The sequence below is a fragment of the Oenanthe melanoleuca genome, chromosome 19 (genome assembly GCF_029582105.1).
Source record: "Oenanthe melanoleuca isolate GR-GAL-2019-014 chromosome 19, OMel1.0, whole genome shotgun sequence".
NCBI lineage: Eukaryota > Metazoa > Chordata > Aves > Passeriformes > Muscicapidae > Oenanthe > Oenanthe melanoleuca.
The window spans coordinates 5,128,722-5,148,997 of NC_079352.1; the positions used below are offsets into that span (position 1 = coordinate 5,128,722).

At 44.4% G+C, this 20,276-nt stretch overlaps 2 protein-coding genes across 2 annotated transcripts; one reads left to right on the forward strand and one right to left on the reverse strand.

Annotated features, from left to right (window-relative positions):
• Positions 1-439: 439 nt before the first annotated feature.
• Positions 440-14,973, reverse strand: VKORC1L1 (vitamin K epoxide reductase complex subunit 1 like 1). Its single transcript, XM_056506721.1, has 3 exons — positions 14,735-14,973; positions 5,123-5,232; positions 440-4,482 (listed from the first exon to the last, which is right to left on the reverse strand). Exons 1-3 carry the CDS (start codon positions 14,926-14,928, stop codon positions 4,256-4,258), a joined length of 531 nt encoding a protein of 176 aa, XP_056362696.1. The 5' UTR covers positions 14,929-14,973; the 3' UTR covers positions 440-4,255.
• Positions 14,974-17,399: 2,426 nt separating this feature from the next.
• CHCHD2 (coiled-coil-helix-coiled-coil-helix domain containing 2) lies at positions 17,400-19,792 on the forward strand. The gene is made up of 4 exons (XM_056506722.1): positions 17,400-17,595; positions 18,134-18,368; positions 18,863-19,019; positions 19,481-19,792. Exons 1-4 carry the CDS (start codon positions 17,546-17,548, stop codon positions 19,489-19,491), a joined length of 453 nt encoding a protein of 150 aa, XP_056362697.1. The 5' UTR covers positions 17,400-17,545; the 3' UTR covers positions 19,492-19,792.
• The last annotated feature ends 484 nt before the right edge of the window (positions 19,793-20,276 follow it).

Consider the following 20,276-nt stretch of genomic DNA (forward strand, 5'->3'; position numbering starts at 1 on the left):
CAGTTTCCAGGGATTCTGTGGCTGTGGGACCAGCTTTGAGCAGCCCCAATAAAGCAGAAAGTGATAAAAATCACCATGTTGGGTTTTTTTGCTTAAAGAACTGTAAACATTGAAAGCCTCAAGTCAATGCTGCTCAGCCTTTACACACAATGCTCAGCCAGACACAAAGCTGCAGGAATTCTACTGGGAAAACTGGGATCTGGGGGGAATCAAGTGCTTTAAACCTTCTACTGCTAAACACACACAAGGTCTTGGAAAAAAAAAAAATAACCAAAAAACCACATGACTTGGTACAATTTCTAGAAACAGAATTACAGTACTGACATTAAAAACAGTTTCTAAGGCTCAGACTGAGTCCAAAAAGGCCTCTGGTTGGGTTCATTCAAGCTCTTATGTTTAGACTGCATGAATGCAGCATAAGAATGATTGCAGCAAGACATCCACAGGTAATTTCTACATTTATTTTTGTTAGTTTTTTTTTTTTTTTATACCAAAAAAGTTATGTGCAACAAATAGAATTCGTACATATTTACATGGGTTTTTTTTACCTGTTAGCAAAATTGTATCCTAAACCTCCAGTAGAGAATCTCTCAGCCTATATTGAGAAAAGGAGCATCTGCCCAATGACTCCATTTTAAATGGGTGTTGGATTTGGAGTTGAAAGCACTGGGAATAAATAGTTGATGGAACATACTATACAGAACAAACACTTAATATTTAGGCCATGCTTAACACAGTTTTGTGGTAACAGAATACTTCATCTCTTTTCTGGAGCAGTTTAAACAACATTGGCAGAACAAAAGCCAATCTCTGACTTCAGCCCACATAAATTAGGAGCAGAACTGCCTGAAACACCTCACCAACCTCCTGGAACAAATGAGATTCTACAGCAGCACAAAAATGCAAACTACAGCATCCAGAAACCTCCTCAGCAGAGATCTCAAAAGGTGCTCAGGAATGTTTCATTTGCCTCAGTGTCACAAATGTCACAAACTTCCAAGAATATTCATTTCCTCCACGAGACTCCAATGCTTTGTTGGCCATAAAGAGTAGCAAGTACCTCACACTAAGAGGATTTCAGGGATGTTTAATTCCTAAGCAGGTTTTGGGATGAGGGTTTTTTTGGCCTTTCCAATCCTCCCCTTGCTGTGGAACTTCCAACTCAGGATATTCCATGATCCCAAAGGAATTCTGGGATTCTGAGAGAGCCAAAGAAGGGCAGGAAGAGCCCAAATTCAGAACCTCTGGATACTGTAAATTTTATCCCTTCCTTTCTCCTGAGTGATCTCTGTAACATCCCCCTGGCCCTTGCCAGCCCAAATATCATTCACCTGCCTTTACCCAGCTGCATCCTTGAACATTTTTAGGATTTGCCTTTGGATTTGTAAGGGTAAAACCAGTTTTGCCAGCATGTTTTGGCTGGGGCAGGCAGCGGGGGCACAGCTGAACTCCTGATTTCCATCACAACCCATTTTCCTGGAAGGAAGATGCTGTTTCTATCACTGGGAGCAGCAAGGAAAGAGTCAAAAGAACTGGAAGCAGAAAGGGCTGAATTTCTCCTGCTAAGATTATTCTGCCTTTTATCCAGGCCAACTGCATTTCTAAAGCACAAGAAAGAGAAGAAATCAGGGCCCTTTCAGAAATCACTTCCAGTAAAAAGTAACTGCAAGGGAAGCACATGAGACCAGAGGTTCACAATTAAGGATCAGATTTGCAAAGGTCGTGCACAAAGTGTGGCTGCAAATTCTCCCAGAGCCCAAACTCCAGCTCCAATGAGCACACAAACAAGGACTGCAGACACCACTGCTGAAAATCTGGCCCTAAACATTTTTACTAAACAAACTGAATCAACAGACTATGCCCACACAAACAAGCACAAGACACAGTGAAGTTAACACCAATACTTTCAGCTGATGGGGATTTTTTTTCCTCTTTTTTTTTCCCAGAAATTGGACCAAGTACTCATGGATTAGACTTGTCTCCATGGCTGCTTGCTCTGGCAGCACATGGTCACCTCTTCCTTGGGTGAATAAAAGATGCCTTTAGTGTAGATCACAGGAATGCATGGAAATAAAACCTATACAACACATTAAACACTGCTACTGCCTCAAGGCTTGGCACAGAACAAAGCCAAGCCTTGAGGGACCAATTCAACATCATTCATTCCCCTTAATATCAAAGTGGAAGGCATTTGAGAGACAGAACTAAACATCAAGACAAGCTTTAACTATACTCTGGTCAATACAAAACTCATTTAATGAATTGTTGGCTAAAACTGTCAGACGAGGGACAAGTCATTTAGTGTTACATGCAACAGATGTTACTCACACCACAGAACTCTGTACAGAAAAGCAGTTTCCACCTCCACCCTTGGTACAAACCAGAATTACTTCAGTAGTAATTTAAATATAATTTTGTGAATTCAATCTCCAGACTTGTTTTGCCCTATGGAAACCCTGCTTGTTTCACAGTAGCTTATCCTTAGTGTTAAAATCCACTTACAATGGAAGTGTCTCTCTGACATTCATGTTTGAGAATGAAAATCTAAAAGGAGATAAATTAGTTCTTTAAATAAATGGGCATGCAGTTGGAATTCTTCACATTTTGAACTGACAAGGGCAAAAAGCAGCACAGCACCAATTACAGAAAATAGCTGAACCCACACAATTTGGTGTCTCACAGTCAGAAACACAAGTATTTCACTTTTCCAAATCACACCAACCTTTGAAATTAAACTGACAACAATACTGCTACCACTTCTCAGTCTAAAAACTAAAAACAGATCTCTTAATACTCTTCTATCCCCAGCAGGTTTGCTGGGAATTTTGTTCATTTTTAAAGCAAGGACACTTCTGCCTGCCAAGTTCAACACAAAGTATTTGGTTTAAGATTTGAAGACAGAAGGCACTTTTAACATTCAGCCTTAGAATACTGAGTGCAGAAACAACGTGTACAATTTTGTTCCTTTGTTTAAATCTGCAGTTTAATATTTTTTTTCCCAAATAGTTCTTAGAAAGAGCAATGATAGCACTATAGCACATTTCATTTTCAGGAGCACATTGACTTACTTATCCCATTAAACAGGCTGCCCTTCCAAGAGATCTTCTCTGTGTGTGTTTGTCAGGCCTAAAGTTCATTTCCCAATATAGCACAAACCAAAGATCCTGACCAAGATCAATTAAGGAACTGCTTTTTCAGTGCACTGCTTGGTTATCCTGCTCACTCAGTGGTTTCCACTGCAAATTGCAATTCTATACTGCAGCATTCATAGAACATCAAACATTAGTAACACTGGCTGACTGAGCACAGCTTCCAATGAAACAGCTCTGCTTGAAATGGAGTCCTTTCAAAGAACACTTCATCCAGCCCCCAATCTGCAAATCAGCTTTTCATTGACCACATGAAGCTATTTTTGTTCTGTACAGAAATTAATGAGGTTGTCGTTTAATCAACATACTTCAGGTTTCAGCTTTAATTCCATTTTTGTTACTGGAGACAAAAAAAAAAAAAAAAAAAAGGAAAAAAAAAAATCAAGAAAACAAGAAGAAAAAAATGGAACCAACCCCAAGCATCATTCTTGTGAAAGCACAACAGTGAGAGCAGCAACTCCATGTTCTTTAGAGGTCACTTCTTCCATCATGTCAGTCGACTCTGAGCTGAACCCTCTGACAGCTCCTAACCAAACCCATGGGACAGTGAGTTCTCCAGGGATTAAACCAAGAGTTCTAATTTTATTTACAGTATAAGTCCTAGTCAAATCTAAGTCCATCAGCTAAAAAAAAAAAAAAGAAAAAAAAAGAAAAAAAGAAAAAAGAAGGAAAAAAAATACACATACTGTAAACATGGCAACATTAAATATGGTGATGCTAGTCTAGAATATTTCATGTCATGATCACATCTTGTTATACCTGAATTTATATACAGGATATTTTCTAGCAAGTGTTACCCACTTCACAAGTGGAGGGGGAAGAAAGAGAGTCTAGGTTTTGCTGTGGCTAAAACTCCTTCAAAGTAAAGTTAAAGCTTGTCTTTGATTGTTACAGAGTTTCCTTTCATAACCGCATTGAAACTGAAGATTAGCACAGAGAAATTATCTGGGGCCCCTTGAAATTTATAATTCAAATTTTCCATTATGATTCTTGGGGGGGGAAAGGGAAGAAAAAAAGTGTCTGATATGGAGAATAAAAAAATTACTGCAAAATAAACTTAATGGAAGTTGGGTCTTCAGACTGTCAGTCAAAAGTTCCAGCAGGGGTTATTCCTGTTTGGGTTGGAGTTGCCTCTTCCAGGCCTCGTTCAAATAAACTAGTCGTTTGTAGTTGATGATAAAGAGAATGAAGTTCAGCAAATATGTGAGCACGCAGACAATGCAAAATTCCTTCAGCACGAAGTACAGAATGTATGCCAAGTACAGGGACCCTACTACAGACACTATGGAGGATGTCATGAGGATCAGAGCTGCTACTGCACTCGCTGTCATACCTGCAACAAGAGAGACAAAGTTACTCAGCCCTCTCCACACAGAGCAAAGTCAATTCAAACTCAGCCACTCAGCAACAGTTACACACAATTCTGGTTAAAACACCACCCTTGGGAAGGGGGTATTTGGAGGAGCTCTGTCTGACATCCCTGTGATAAGGAATTGTAGGATTAACCATCCTCATATTCTGAGTTAGAGGAAAATTAGTGGTCAAGTTATTTCTGTTAGGATTAACAGCTTTATAGCAAACCTAGAGTTACCAAGAAATAGATATAATTATATTTCATGCACCTTTTTGCCTGCTCTCTCCATTACTCCTTGCCCATTCCATTTTTATTCCCTCTCTTTTCCACCATGCAATCCAATGCCAAATATACTGGAGTGAAAATACCAGCACAGAAACTGTCTTCACACTTGGATTATTAATAGCATATCAGGAGAAAATCCAATTACTCTTGTTATCAGCTGGGTTTTTAAGCCCTTTGGACAGATGCATCATTAGAGTGATGCTAAAAAAAACCCCAAGATATAAAAATCAGAAGCATTTATCTGGTTTCCTGCAGATAGTGCAATGGATATTGCTCTCCTTCATCTCCACAGCCCTGCTTTATACTGCAGGCTCTGAAGGGAATGAATACTTACCCAGTAGCATTTGTAGTATATAAAACACCAGGCCAAAAACACTGTTTGACTGATTTATTGCACTGTCCTTTCCAAAGATGGAACCCAAGAGACCGAATCCTCGACCCCATCTGTAAAACAGGGAAACTAATTAACTCTTACTTGGCCACCTACTGCTTTCCAGCAGCATTTTCAGGGCTGTTGGGGAAAGAAAAGGACATGATTGTGCCATGACTGATGTGGAGTTCTCCTGGAAAACCAAGCAGCAACAGGGGGAGCACTGTGCACAGCTTTATCCACACCTTGCTGATGGAAGGTGTTTGACACAGGAGCTCACCCAGCTGTAACTTCCCCTCTGCCTCCCAGGGCTGCACTTTGGAGCTGCTCTGTCACATCAGCACTTCCTTCCCCCAGTGACAGCTTTAGCAGCTCTCTGCACCACAGCAAATTGGGCACAAGGTCACCACAAAGCTGAGGAAAGGATTTGTTCCACTCCCTTGTGTGCAGCAGAGCAGCAGAATCAGGGCATGAATCTGGACCTCAGCTGCTCCTCAGCTCAGGAGGAACCCAAATCTGTCAGGCACACCAGCTGAGGATGGCACCAGCACAAGATCCCCAGCCCTCCTTGCTTGGAGCTCTTGCACAGTGTGACACTTTGAACCAACACCTGAAATCCCTACAAAGTGACTTCCAACTTCCCAGTGAGAAAGCAGAAAGAAAGCAGCACAAGCCCTACAAAACTCCTCCTTCCTGCAGCAGCAAAGATTAAATTAGCAAATGTGTTTGTGCCAGAAACCATTAATTCCATGCCCTAAGGCAGATCACACCATTATTTGTAAGAGCAAAGTGAGGACCCTATTTATTAGTGTTATATGAAGTTATTTTGCTGCTCCAAGGTAATTTAACTCACAAGAGCACAGTGGGATATCTGCCAGCAGATATTTGGAGCATCAAGCCAAGCACTACACAAATGTAAGGTTTGCTTCACATTACCAGTTTAACTGAGCAAGGTAAAAAGTGCCATTCCTCATCCTGCTGCAGCAGGAACCTTCAAGGAAAATGCAGTTTCAGGAAGTTTCCTGTCCTGGAGGACACTGGCCCTGCTGACCCAGGACACAGCTCAGGTCTGCCCCTGCACAAAGCAGGGATGTTGCTGCTGTCACTCACCTGGGACCTGCCATCACCACACCACAGGAAGAGGCACCACAATAAGGATAATTCAATACCATCTCCAAAACATTTTCTAGTCTCACAGCCATCTGTGCAAAACTCATTTAAACTCATCATTTTAATTGCAGACTGAGTTTGAAGTTTACTATCTTGTGCTCTTCTGCCCAAGAAACCCAGCAGGTCCCGATTCTTAGAAAGGAGATTTACTGTATAAACAGTCAAAAATTAAACATACTTTCAGCTAGTTTGGTCTCAAATTTTTTAAAAGTGAAACTTTAGTGCCAATATTAAGCTTCAAGGCAGCACAGACAATGTGTGTGGGGACAGAGCCTCAACATCCCAGAGGTGCCAGACATGGAGCTGCAGGGAAAAGCAGTGCCTGGCTCTCTGCTCCCATCCCAGGGCAACTCTGGGGCTGTGGAAATTACAATAATTACAAAGAATCTCAGTTATGGTGAGATTTTCTTCCACACCTCGAATGTTATCTGGATTTTAAATGAGAACTGTTAATTTTTGAGCCTTCCTTTGATAAATTGGTCACAGCACATGTAACAATTATCTTGAGCTGTCCAAATTCCAAAGGCTGTATTAAAGAGCCACACAAATATATTAAAGGAATTATCATTTTTACACTTAATAGTTTATACTTATTTTTCTGTACTACCACATTTATAGATGCTTCAGCCTGCCATCCACAGGTTCAGTTTATTGTTCTGGTCTCCAAGTGAGAATTCTTTGCAGGGTGACATTAAAATGATTTGAACACACTTCAGGTTTTCCTGCACAACCCAAAGTGGGCAAAGATTCAGCATCAAATACTCCAAAAAACTGCAGGATGCTGAATCCATCCCTATCTGGGTGCTCTCACTTCTGATGCTCAGCAGATCCTGAGAGCAAACTCCAGGTTAAAACATCAGAAATGTCATTTTACACAACCTGACCCTGCAGTTGTTCTGCAAGAGAATAAAACGTTGCCAGTGGAAGGATAATGAGTTCCAGCCCTTCCTGAGAGTCAGTCCTGGAGTGATCTGTGCAGAGCTGCAAGGTCAGAGCACAGGGAAAGCTTTTTCCACATGCAGGAGTTCATTAAGGGTCTTGCTGGCCTTGTAGCAGCTTGGAGGACATCAAGTATTACATTTCAGCCCATGGAGTCCAGATCTAATCTCACATCTTACTCCAGCTCAGCAGCCTGGGGTTTAACACAAAACACTTTGCCCAGCCTTATAAGGTTTGGAGTGGGAGCAAGTGTTCTGTATCAAACTGAAAAGCAAAGTATTTAGACTTTATATATTTACTTTGTATACTCCCCATCTCATTTCCCTGTTGAAAAGTCTAAATAGTCTCCTAATTTTATTAAGGTTGTAAAACTCACAGTGATCCAGGAGCTTCTGCCAGCAAGTGGAGGAAGGATAAAAACTGAGTAGATAATGTTCCTTTTCACACCAAACTCAAGGTGTGAATTGCCAGATTGATGATAACTTTGCAAGTCTAAAAAAACAGGGCGAACAAATAGCAAGAAGAAAGTCCTAATAGCAAGATGAAGTGCAAAAAATTAACTCGGAAATCTTTCATGAAACCTACATTTTACAAAAAAAAAAAAAAAAGCAATTTAGAAGAAGTGTTATTCATTTGCATCCATTTTTTTTTATAAAGACTGCTAAGTAAAATGACCTGTAGTAAGCACAGAGCTGCTTGCACAACAAGAGGAAAGCAGAGGCTGATTTCACCGAGTTTTTGCTGGTGTGAGTGGTGGCTCCCATCCCTGAGGATCAGCTGGGATCCAGGTCACAGCCACCCGAGGTGACTCAGAGCACTCTGACAAACACACGAGCCAAACCCACTCTCACCACACCCCAGTTTCACTGCCATTAAAAAATCAAAAGCAATCTGATCTAACTACAAGGAACAAACCTTTAAGACATCTTTGTAACTCGGTTTCCTTCCCTATCTGCATGTAATACTCTGAATGTTCTTTAAAAAGTTAAATAGTGATTCAAGAAATCTAAATTAAAGTGATTCATCTTCTTTCCCAACATCTACAATTGAACACTGCAGTGATTTTCAGTCCAATGTGCACTGTCTTTTATCAAAAGGAGGTTTTGAAAGTTATTATTCACCCTCTAAACAATGCCCCTTTTGCTCTGAGGTACTTCACAAAGCTCAGCAATGTTGCATTTTCAGAAGTTTAAAGCACTATTTGTGTGCAATTGTTACTTCTTAACGGGAAGACAAAAAGAACTGAGGTCACTGTGCTCCACAAGTGATGTACCTCCAATAAAATCTTACACTTTTCAACCACTAAAATAATTTCAATCTCTTTTGCACAATTATGAACACCCTCCATGTTCCAGAACAGTGTATTAGGGGACACACTTGAAACTGTTTAGCATAATTTAGCACAGAAAATGCTAAAAGAGAACACAAGAACCTCATTTAGTCCATCAGTATCTCAAGTATTTTAGAGGACAAGCAAACAATCTTCCAGTTTAACAAGTTACAAGCTCTGAGTTATCAGCATTGGCTCCAAAAGCAGCAGAATTCCAAGCCTGCCAAACACACCAAGTCAAACAAACCAACCAAAAAGTGTTTATTTAGCCAGGAGCTGGATTAGTGTCCCCTGCAGACCCTTGTAGGAAATGCTGGAGTGTTTTTGTAGCCAAGCCCCAGCTCTGACAGTTCCTGCAGGTGGTTTGAACAGTTCTGTCCCAGATCATTCCCCAAGGTGCTTCCCTTGGCCTCCACTGCCCTAAGGATCAGCTGGAACTTCTGAACTGGGGTTTCACCTGCACCAACGCTTTTCAGCCTCCCCTGGAGCCTTCCTGGATGTCCCAGATGCTTTCTGAGCTCAACACCCACCCCTGGTGATGAGCAGAGTCACATCCCCTCCACTTCACCCCTGAACTGAACTAACCCAAATATTTTCATTTTACCATGGAAAGAACCATACTGGGGCAGGGCAGCTCCAGCAGCAGATGCCTTGAACAAAGCACAAAATTCCCAGCTCACACCCCAGTGTCCTCAAGAGCTGCTTGGAAATGCAATCAAATCCTTCAGGGGACCAGATTATTCAAAGGCTTGTCTGATGCCAAATCTCTGCATTTGTGCAGTAGCAACTCTGTCAACACCATCCTCTCTCAGCTGTTGGGTTTGGTGCATTAAAAGATTCTGTACTCAAACTAAAGAAAAGTACTCAAGTTTGGGTGGGTTTTGGGTACTAGTTTACTCAAAGCTTCTCGTTTCAGGATTATTTCTCATAGTATGAGCATTATTTTGTTACCTCTTACCACTTTGCAACCCTGAGGAAACAATAAATCTGATTTTCTAAAAAAACAAAAAAATAAATTAAAAAAGGCTACACTTGATATGTGATGTGCACATTTCCTTAAGCACCACTGGACTTCTGAGGGAATTTCTTGTCCAGAGTGACAGTTCTCAGAGGAGAGCTGAGCTCACCCCCTGTCTTCAGAGAAAAGCTCATATAAAGGTCCAAAGGACCTGGAGCATGTTAAGAAACTCTGGTTGTAACTTCTTTCCAGCTTCATCACAGGATTTTGGATTAAACCTAATTCATGATTTCAAGGCCACTCTAACAGTTTTAATAAATTAAGTAAAAGCCTTCAATTAGAAGCCACAAAAAAGGAGATTAAAAATTTCCATTTGTAAACTTGCCAGGAATGCTCAAAAATGTCAATACACCTAATTTCATGTTTAAATCTATTAGCAGCATTTAGCATAACTAAATGAGGTTTTCTTCTCTACATCCTCCAGCTCTACTGCAGAAAGAGTCTGTAAAAACTCTCAGTGCCTAGATCAGCAAAATATATTAAGAATACAGTGCATAATTATTTTATAGCAGCCTTTACAGAAGCACTGGCTATTCAAGATCCAAGCCAACAGCATTGATTCCTTCTATATAATCTTTTCTATTAAGCTACCACAAATGAAGCCCAAATCTGAATTATAAGCACTTTGTTCAATTTATTTTGCACCAGGCAAAATAATTCTTAGCCCTATTACAAATTCCAGTCAAGCTGGAAATGATATATTTATGAAAAGCAAAAATTAACGTGTTTGTGTGAGCACTGTAAGGATGGAAAATAAAAGATTCCCACAGCAAGGGCACAGCTGTGTTTTATAAAAGATGTGCCTCAGTCAATAAGTGTTGTACCAGTATTAAATCATCAATTTTCTACTAGAAAGATGGAAATAAAAAAACCTCAAAACACTTGAGTTATCAGTTTCTGCAGTTTCAAGAGCAACTTTAAAACTCCAAGCTGGTTTCTACCAGCATTCCTGGAACAGCTCCCCTGCCCAGCACATGGAGAAAGCTCTGGATGCTCCCAGCTGACCCCAGGCTCTGCTGCCCCAGGACAGAGAACCTTGGCTCCCAGGGCAGGGTTTCCCTTCAGCAGAGGAGTGATTGTGGCTTTCCCTCCCTTCTCCTTTGGCACTGAATTTGGCTCCTCCAATTCCTCCCTGCCCAATTCCAAACCACAGATCTTCCAATCTTCTCTCAGATAGCAAACCCAGTGAACCCAGAATCCCTGAAGAAGCCCTGTTACATCTCCTAACACCTTACACCAGTCACTAACAGCTGGAAACCTCAAACATAGCTGGATATTTGCTTACAGGTACAGCAATGAAAAAAATTCCTGGTGTATCATGAATTTATTACTACAAATATGAACGATAACTGCTACATAATGTTCTTTACTTAGAATTAAGCAAACTTGACAGACAAGTTTACAGGAACTGTCCCACAACAGAGCTCAGTAGGAACCTGTTTAAACAGCTTAGGGAGGTTTGGAAGTTTTCTCCACATCCCATTTCCTTGGACAATGGGGTTGTTGTCACTTTGATCCCTATAAAGATGCAGGGAAACAGTTTTAAGGTGTGCTCTGCTGAGAAACCAGAACGGGGCAGTTTTACCTGCAGCTCTTAGAGCAATTCACACCCACTCTGCAGAGGAACAGCTCTACCAGCAGGATCAACCAAACAGAACACAACGGGTGGGAATTCAGTTTAAAGGGATTTAAGGCAGAGCCATACAATAATACTACAGCTGTCACAGGCCACCCTTCCACACAAACAAAATTTAACAGGCATTTTCGGGTGGATATTTTGGTGCATCCACCAGAAAACACAAGGTAGATTTGTGGAGGGAGGTATCCCTGCCCATGGAACAGGATGAACTTGAAGGTTCTTTCCAGCCCAAACCATTCTGCCACATCAGACTTTTTCAGAATGCTTAAAACACAGGACAATAATCCAAGACCTTGCCCATGAACAGAATAGGGAATTCCTAAAACATCAATGACATCCAGATTCCCAAATGCCATTTTGACTCCAGAACTCCTTCAGCAACCAGGCAAAGATCAATATTGACTATTGCCAAACCTCCTCACTGACGCAGCTGCAAATATTGCTAAAGATATACAGGACATGTGCCCTTTGCTCATTTGTGCTGCTGTCTTGAGGCTCTCCTACACTGGGGACAGCATCAATTCATGCATGCCAGGCTATAAAAATCATTCAAAACCACTAATTTATCCTGCAGGAATCTCCAGTTCATCAAGACACAAAGCAGAAATGTATTAGAGGATCCCAAAATCTCTCAGGGTGTGGAAAAGACAAAAGCCAAAGGCTCTGGGTCTCTGCATTACCACTTAAAGGTCACATTTTATTTCAAGCTAGAGCATGACCTGTATGACTTGAAATGTGTTTTATTACTTTTATTCCCTCTGTGAAACTACAGCAAGACCAAAAATATTTTTCAGTAACTGCTATTAGCCAGTTTTATTATAAACAAAGCTACTCTTGACACTTAATTATTCTCAACTATAAGACAGCAATTAATTTAAAATAAATACAGCAATTAGCAATGGAGATGTGAGGTACTGCCCTAATAGCTGCCCTTATTAGCCACTCCTCAGCAGCTTTTATTTTTAAACTATTTAATGAACTTTCCCCTTGATAAAAACTTGAAATATGCTGACCATTCATGTTTTGGGTAAGGGATACTGGGAAGGGATCTCTCCAACATAATCTTCTGCATGAGTCAGGCTCTGATAGGAGATTTTCTGTGCTCCTCCCTCTGCATGCTGGCAGTCTTTACATTTCTGCTCTTGTTGTTGTGCCAATGCCAGATCTGGCTTAAAAGCAAGACTTGGAAATACCAACAGCTGGTGAAAAAAAAACTCCGCCCAAAATACCAGAAAGTCAGCTCAGGAAGGAATAAACTAATTTATTCTAATTATTCTATGCATTTTAAATGAATCCTAACAGCATTAAGTGCTTTTTAAAGTTCAGCCCACTCTTGGAGTCAAAACTCAAGATGTGAAAATTGCAACATTGCAAGTTCCATCAGCAAATCCACCTTAAATAAAAAGTCCCATAACCCAATGAACCATCTAAAAGCCAAAGCAGAAACAGAAGTTTCTCACCCAGTTAACTCTGCAGAGTTAACTCTAATAATTAGCTAATCAATTAATTTCTGACTGTCAGTTTAACAGCTTAATGGAGAAAAGAAATGTTAATTTCAGTTAAATCTGAATTACCTGTGAAAAAGCTGGAACACAAAATTGAAACTCTACAACCCCAGTGAAATGTAAAGTGTGGTTAAAAGCTCCTTTCAGAAATGAAGTTTCTGAGAAACTTTGGTGCTGCAGGAACAAGGAACACTCAGCTGGAGAAAGTGAGAGAGAATGATGGATGAGGAGCTGTGGTAACACGGAAAATAAATTTAATTTCTTTCCAACTTGAATGCCTTGCCCTCCTGCCTTACTTTTAAAGCAGAACTCCCCCTCTGTGTCCTGCAGAGCCTGGAAAGCAAATTCTTCTCCAAATATGGTTGGAGTGAACAGAACTTGCACGTTCCTTTTGCACAAACTCCTTTTACCACCTGCTCCAACGATCACGAGCTCTCCTGGCATTTGCAGTGCTTCACTCCATAGCAACTGCTGGGAGATTTGAGTGCATTTTATCCCCAGCTCTTCACATTATCATATAGAATTCCTACAGCAAAGGATTTCCAGGTCTTACTCAACGTGTCAGCTGCAGCATTGCTAATGAATGCTGTCATTACTGAGCTTGATTCCATAATTAGAAATAATTCTGATTATATCTTCAGGTAATTTCCTTCACCTGAGTGTTCAGTAAACACACGTCAGAACTGTGACATCCAATTCTCTGTCACAACAGCAGCATTTGCTGCAACTACAAAAAGCCATTCTATACAAGAACAGGCTGCTTAATGCTTAAATTTCCATTATTTTTTTACCCCTGTATCTGTGATCAAAGTTAAATTCCTGATGAGAGTCACGGGGTTTAATCTCAATAGCCTAAGCATAATTTAATTGATATTATTTGAATTTATCTGGTTTATTGAAGTTGCCTCCCTAGTTAGATCCAAACTTCTCATTTCAGGGCCCTTTCCAAGCAGAGACATGAACAAGCACCTTCACAAACTAAAGATGACCTGAGGCAGACAGAAAAGCAGAGTTAAAGCCTTCACTCAATAATATCAAGTAGCCAGAAATACAGATTTCTGTCACACAATCTCACTTCTGTCACCACAGAAGAGGTTTTAGAAAAAGAGCTCCCTGGATGTTTTGACTCAGTAATTTCCCAGCTCGACAGAGGATGGGAATATTCCCTCAAACTGGCTTGTTATGATGATACAGCAAGTACCTCTATGTGACAGCTTTTGCACGGGTTACACCGAGAGGGGAAAAAGTAAATCTCAAGCACTCATTCAGCCGAAGGCACTAACACAATAACAACAAAATTAAAATAAAGGGGAAGGATTTAATACGCAGATTTGCTCAAGAACCAGATTTATACAATGACTCTCCTAATAGAAATAAGAGCCCTCAGCCTTTAGAAAACAGCTGCTAAACTGGCTGGATGTCTGAAATCAGTCTGGATTTGGACTGGGTTTGTGCTGCAGAGGCATCCAAGCCTCCCTTGAATGAAACACTTCCTCTGTATCACCAAAGCATCTCCTGTGCTGCCAGGAGTCGTCCCAATAAAAACGCAATACAGATACTGCAATTAAAACTTAACAAAGCAAACCACCTGCAATCGCTTTTGTTTATGTTCTCCTTAACCACTACTCACAGCTACAGCACTCCGCTCTGGCGAGCTTTTACCACTAAAACGCCTGTCACTCCACCTAATTGCCATTGATTACAACACAGCCACTGCGGGTGCCTCACCCTCCAGCCGGAGCGATCCCGTAAATCCAGCGCTGGGGCTGCCCCACACCGGCAGCGCTGAGCCCTGCCCGGGCTGTCCCGGCCGCTCCGCGCCCCGCCCGGCCCGCAGCCCCTCCGAGCACCGCCCCGGCCCCCCAGCACCCCCCGAGGCAGCGCAGGCAGCGCTCCGGGACGCGTCCGCAGCGCTCCCGCAGCCCTCAGCCCCTTCCCCCCGCGGGGGCGGCGGCGGGTCCCACCCGCGCCTCACCTGGAGGTGATGGCGGCGGAGCAGCGCACCCGCTCGCTGAGGTCGCACAAGGCCTGGTAGTGGCTGTCGCGGCCCTTCTCACGCTCCAAGTGGCAGGCGTACAGGGACAGCAGGATGCCGGCGGCGCACACGGCGGAGCGCGCCACCCGCTCCCAGCGCGGCACCGACACCCGCAGCAGGACGGGCGCCGCCATCTTGGCCCCGTCCCTCCGCCTCAGCCCGCGACGCGCGCCCGGCGCCGCCCCGCCCCGCGCACGCGCGCGCTCCTCATTGGCCCGCCGCGCACGCGCGCGCGCCCCTCATTGGCCGGCTGGGCGGGCGCGCCACAACCCCCCTCCCCTCTCCCCCGCTCTGGCCCCGCCCCCTCGCCGCTCGCGCCGGACGTGGCGCCTCGCGACGACGTCACGTCAGGCCTGGGCGGGGAGGGAGGGGCGTGGCACAGCGCCCCCTGGCGGCCGCCGGGAGTCCGTGAGGGCGCCGTCCCCTCACGCCCCCGCCCCGGCTGGTGGCAGCGGGAAAATCGCCTTTTCCTTGCGTTTTTACCTCAGATCTGGGACGCGGGGGAAACTGGGCAGTTCCGAAAAACGCGGAAAAATTATTGGCGGCTGACCTGACCCTCAGGGATGATGTGTCATTTCACCGGAGCTAAGGTGGTGTGAGCCTCAGCTCCGTTCTCCAGGTGTTTTTCCAAACTCCCGCATCCTGCAGCCGCACAGAGCCCATCTGGTGTGCAGCGGGCCTGTTACACTCCCAAGCTTCACCAAGAGGTTGTCTGGGATGTGTAATTTGGACAGACGATAGAAGAAATGTGTTAAAAGTTGGATTTTCCTAGTGGACACCACAGCCTTGCGCTCACTTGGCTCGGGAGCAGCTGCTGATGGATTCCCCCGGGGTTTGCTCAGCCTTGCACTTGAGCAATGGGATTTCATCACTGATTTCTCAAATCTGGGATAAGACTGCCTCACAATCACACGGACACAACCCAAAATCCGGGCTGGATCTTCTTTCTCCCACACATTTCTATCAAAAGCAGCATCAACACCTGTTTGGTGGTTAAAGAACCACTCAACCCTGTGGTGTAGCCGCACAAAAGCCATGGCAGCTGAAAATAAGCAATCTTTGCTCCCTGTAAACACCACCACAACCACCATTATTGTTGATTTTTGGGATGGCCACACATTCTCGTGCCCTTTCCCAAATCCTTGCTCGCTGTGGCACCAGCAGATGCGAGGGTGAGCTGGAACAAAAGGGAGCTCTGGAGTTTTCCCAAGGAAAGCAGGAGGACAAAGCACAATGGCAGCATTCATCCCGCCATCCTGCCCTCATTGTTCTGCAGAACAAAACAAATCCAAGAGGGACGCCGTGGCAAAGTGACTTCAAGCGTCAAGAATCCCTCTGCCAGCAAAAAAAAAAAAAAAAAAAAAAAAAAAAAGAAGGAAAATTGAAAACTATTAATTAGAAAGCACTGAGAAAACCGCTCGTTAAGAAACTAATTGCTTGAAGTCTAGAGAAGCAAAATTATAACTCCTGCTTTCTATGCTGTGATTTGCTTTCAGAGACAGAGAGAGGCCAAGAGCCAGGGAGAAGAAGCTCTTGCACCAGTGGTCTGAGCTTCTGCAGATGTCCCTGTTCTGAACGTGTTTTATCATTTATATTTATCTCCTGGTAATTCTCTCATCAGCAACTGCTTTTCTGAGCTGCACTTCTGCTCTGTAAACTCCCAATGTTAGCACTTCTTTCATAAGGCAACAGTTACATCCCCTGATGGAAAAGATGTTGAAATAACTGGTATTTCACCTCCTTTGTAAGTGAAGAAATTGTGAACAAGCAATTTTTTAGTCATGAATTATAGTAACTGTTGACTGTGGTATCCCTTATCATTGCTGCTATGTATAAAAACAGCTTAATTAATGAAACAGTTAATAAATTAATTTAAAAAATCATTTCTCCAAGTAGACAGAGTCTCTAAAGCAGAGACTCAGCCCCTGGAAAGAACCCAGGATCATCCTCTGGCACCCCTTGGAGATATTTCCATGGATTGATGGGATCCCCTCTCTGCTGCAGAGTGAAATCCAGAATCTGTAACTCTACTGAAGGGCTGAATTCGGAGAGGCTCCTTTTCCACAGAAAACAATTCCCTAAAGGCTGGAACACTTTTCATTGTGGTTTAGGTGTTTATTGTGATGGTCCCACACAGACGTGGGTTATATTATTATTTAGGTGTTCATTGTGATTGAGAATCCTACAAGAGTGGATTTATTCCTATTTACATATTCATTGTGTCTCAAAGTCCCACACAGACGCGGGTTTATCCCTATTTAGGTGTTCATTGTGGCTGAGAATCCTACAAGAGCGGATTTATCCCTATTTAGGTGTTCATTGTGGCTCAAAGTCCCACAAAGACGTGGGTTATATTATTATTTAAGTGTTCATTGTGGGTGAGGATCCTATAAAGGTGTATTTATCACCATTTAGGCGCTTATTCCGGCTGAAGGTCCTGCACACGCAGGTTTATCGCTATTTAAACATTTATTATGACCGACGCTCCCCCAAGCACGGGTTTATCCGCAGTTTAGGTGTTTATTCACTTCCCGTGCGCGCCGCTCCCGCCGCCATCGCGGCCGCTCCCTCAAGCGGCGGCGGGGGCGTGGCCTCACCTCAGCCCCGCCCGTGCGCGCCGTTCCGGAAGTGACGTAACACGCGGTGACCTTCAGAGGCGGTGGGCGAGTGTCAGGCCGGCCCGCACCGTTCGGCGATTTCTCCGCTTCCGTTCCCTCCGCGCCGTTCCGCTCCGTTCCGCTCCCCGCCGCCATGCCCAGGGGCAGCCGCAGCCGCACGTCCCGTGTGGCGCCCCCCGCCAGGTGAGGGCCGCCGCAGCCCCCTCTCTTTCTCCCCTCTCCCCCGTGCAGGCCGCAGTGGCCTGGCCGCCATTGTGAGGGCGGGTGACGCACCGGGGTGGTGGCGGCGCCCGGCTGGTTTGAGCTGGGCTGGCTCTGGGTTAGCGGAGCGGGTTTGGGCGCTTTGGGGGATGGAAATGGGTCTGCTCGGCCGCAGGGCCTCAACACCAACAACCGCTTATGGGTTGTGTTTTTCCCCCGAAACCGCACAGCTCTATGCGAGCTGGGCAATAACCAGGCAGAAAGAAGCCTGTAATCTTGACCGTGTCTTGCATAAGACGCTGACCAGAACACCGAGTCCATTCCTTCAGTGTGTAACAGGGCTGTGTGTAATCCCAGCGTGATCTTGGCGCTCCTGTGCAGCGCCACGAGTCGCACTCAGTCGTCCCTGTGTGTCCCTTCCAGCTCGGACATTCTGTGCCTCGCAGGAGGATCGCTGCACTCCTGACCCTGCAGTCATGATGATGATGATGAAGTGATATTTCTCTTTGTGTCCCTACAGCCGGGCACCCCCAGCGAGAGCCCCGGCTCCTCGGGCCTCTGTTCCCGCAGCAGCTCCGCCTTCCGCCGTGGCGACCCCGGCGCCAAAGCAGCCAGGGCTGATGGCCCAGATGGCCACAACTGCTGCCGGGGTGGCCGTGGGCTCGGCCGTGGGACACACCATCGGCCACGCCATCACTGGAGGATTTAGTGGAGGGGGCAGCTCCGAGGCTGCCAGGCCTGATATCACTTACCAGGTGAGGGAAGCACAGCTGGACACCGACTGTGGCAGCTCAGCTCCACGTGGGCTGAGGGAGTTGCTGGAGCCTTAAACACCACATGAGTTTAGAGGCTATATAAAACCACATATAGTCTGTAGCTACAGGCTGAATCTCCAAGGTAACTCACCATGAGTCATCTTAAAAAGAGGGATGCAGGAGTGATGTGTGACAAGGTGTTGATGTTATTTCCTACTGTATTATTCGTCTGATTCAGGCAGGACTTCCATGTGCTTCTGGTGCCATCCAGAGTTACCTGAATGTATCAAAATCACTCAAGTGTTGTAATTTAAAAAACTCTGAATGTGGCATTCCACTACTGGAAAAATGGTTTTGTACTTCAACCCTTTACTTGTTTTCCATTTTAAAAAATGAAGATTTTAACTGAAATGCAGGGAAGAACCCTCAGTAAGCAGTGTGGGGGTGGTCTGGCTTTGTTGGAAGGGTCCTTACAGAGCCTTTTGGTGTTTCAGGAGCCCCAGGCTGCTCAGGCTGCCCAGCAGCAGCAGCAGCAGTATGGTCCTTGCCAGTATGAGATGAAACAATTCCTGGAGTGTGCCCAGAACCAGACTGACCTCAAGCTGTGCGAAGGCTTCAGTGAGGTGCTCAAGCAGTGCAGGATTACCAATGGTAAGTACACAGTGCTGACAGGCAGCTGTTACATGGGATAATCAGTAAAAGTGTTGTGGGAATGATGTCCTAGGGGTTTGATCCAGCTGGTGGAGTGGTGAAGATGCTCTGAAATCAGCTAAAGCAGCTGCTGTTCTGTTGGGCTTCGAGCTTGGGTCCTGTACATGTAGCTGGGGTGGAGAGGGGGTGAATTCCTGATGCTTTGTGCAGGTGCATGGATTGAACATACTGGAAAAGTGGCAGCAGCACATTTGGGGCATTAGCAGAGCTCTAAGGACAGTAAACCATCCTGTCCTGGGAGGAAGGAGGCAGCTGTGCACCAGTGCTGGTATCTGCAGCTCAGCATATCCCAGCAAATGCATGAGGGAATGGGGAACACCCTGACAAATCTGTCTCTATGGCAAGGAAAACACCTTCCATTCAGGGATCCAAACTCACTGCCATAACTCCTTCCCTTTCAGGTTTGGCCTAAGCACGAGGAGGCTGCTAAAGATCATCTTGCAAGAACTGACCTATGAATGAAAACAAAGCTTCAGTAATAAAGTTTAAAGCTGTTTGGTATCTTGTTAGTTCATATATTCACACTCTCATCCCTATGGCTTGACTCCTGCCATAGCTGCCTCTGTCATCCAACTTCACAGCCGCAATTTAATTTAGCACAAAATGGAAGAGTGAATAATAAAGCAGAATGAGCTAACATGGGTTTAACTGGTTTTGCTGATTGTTATGTTGAATGTATGTAATGTGGTCTATAAATAAAATTCTGTCTAGAAGTTCCTTGCTTTAGTTGAGTTTGGGTGCTGGAGTTGAAGGGTGAGGAGGTGAGAATTGATTTTTGCAGGTGCTTCTTCCATGCTGTAGTAGGGTTGAACCATGAGAGGAGGATGGTTCTGTGGCCTTTCCCTCCTGCCTGGCTGAGGCAAGTGACAAAGCCACTGATCCTACAGAAAATAATAATTATTTTAGAAGTATTTACTGATACAAAGTGCAAATCCTCCTTTTTCCATCGGAGGGAGCAGCCACATCATGCCTTGGGGCTGATAAAGTAAACACCCTCCTGTATATCACTGGAAAAGCCTGGATGAGCTGTGCTCCCACCAGGAAGTGTGGTGGGGAATAACCCTGCTCTGAAAAGTGCAATTCCTGTTAGAAACACTTCACCCAGCATGACCTGTTTTTCCTGAAGTGCTGTTATGTTGTTGGATGTTCTACCCGTTCCCAAAGCACTTCACCTCTCACCTGCAGTTCCTGGAAGTG

Bases quoted from the DNA above. Each gene is read 5' to 3' on its own strand.
- VKORC1L1 (XM_056506721.1), bottom strand. From the start codon at position 14,928: ATGGCGGCGCCCGTCCTGCTGCGGGTGTCGGTGCCGCGCTGGGAGCGG. The intron at 5,233-14,734 runs GTGAGGCGCGGG...CCTGTTTTACAG, and splicing joins TCCGCCGCCATCACCTCCAG to ATGGGGTCGAGGATTCGGTC. The intron at 4,483-5,122 runs GTAAGTATTCAT...CTCTTGTTGCAG, and splicing joins TATACTACAAATGCTACTGG to GTATGACAGCGAGTGCAGTA.
- CHCHD2 (XM_056506722.1), top strand. From the start codon at position 17,546: ATGCCCAGGGGCAGCCGCAGCCGCACGTCCCGTGTGGCGCCCCCCGCC. The intron at 17,596-18,133 runs GTGAGGGCCGCC...GTGTCCCTACAG, and splicing joins CGTGTGGCGCCCCCCGCCAG to CCGGGCACCCCCAGCGAGAG. The intron at 18,369-18,862 runs GTGAGGGAAGCA...TTGGTGTTTCAG, and splicing joins GGCCTGATATCACTTACCAG to GAGCCCCAGGCTGCTCAGGC.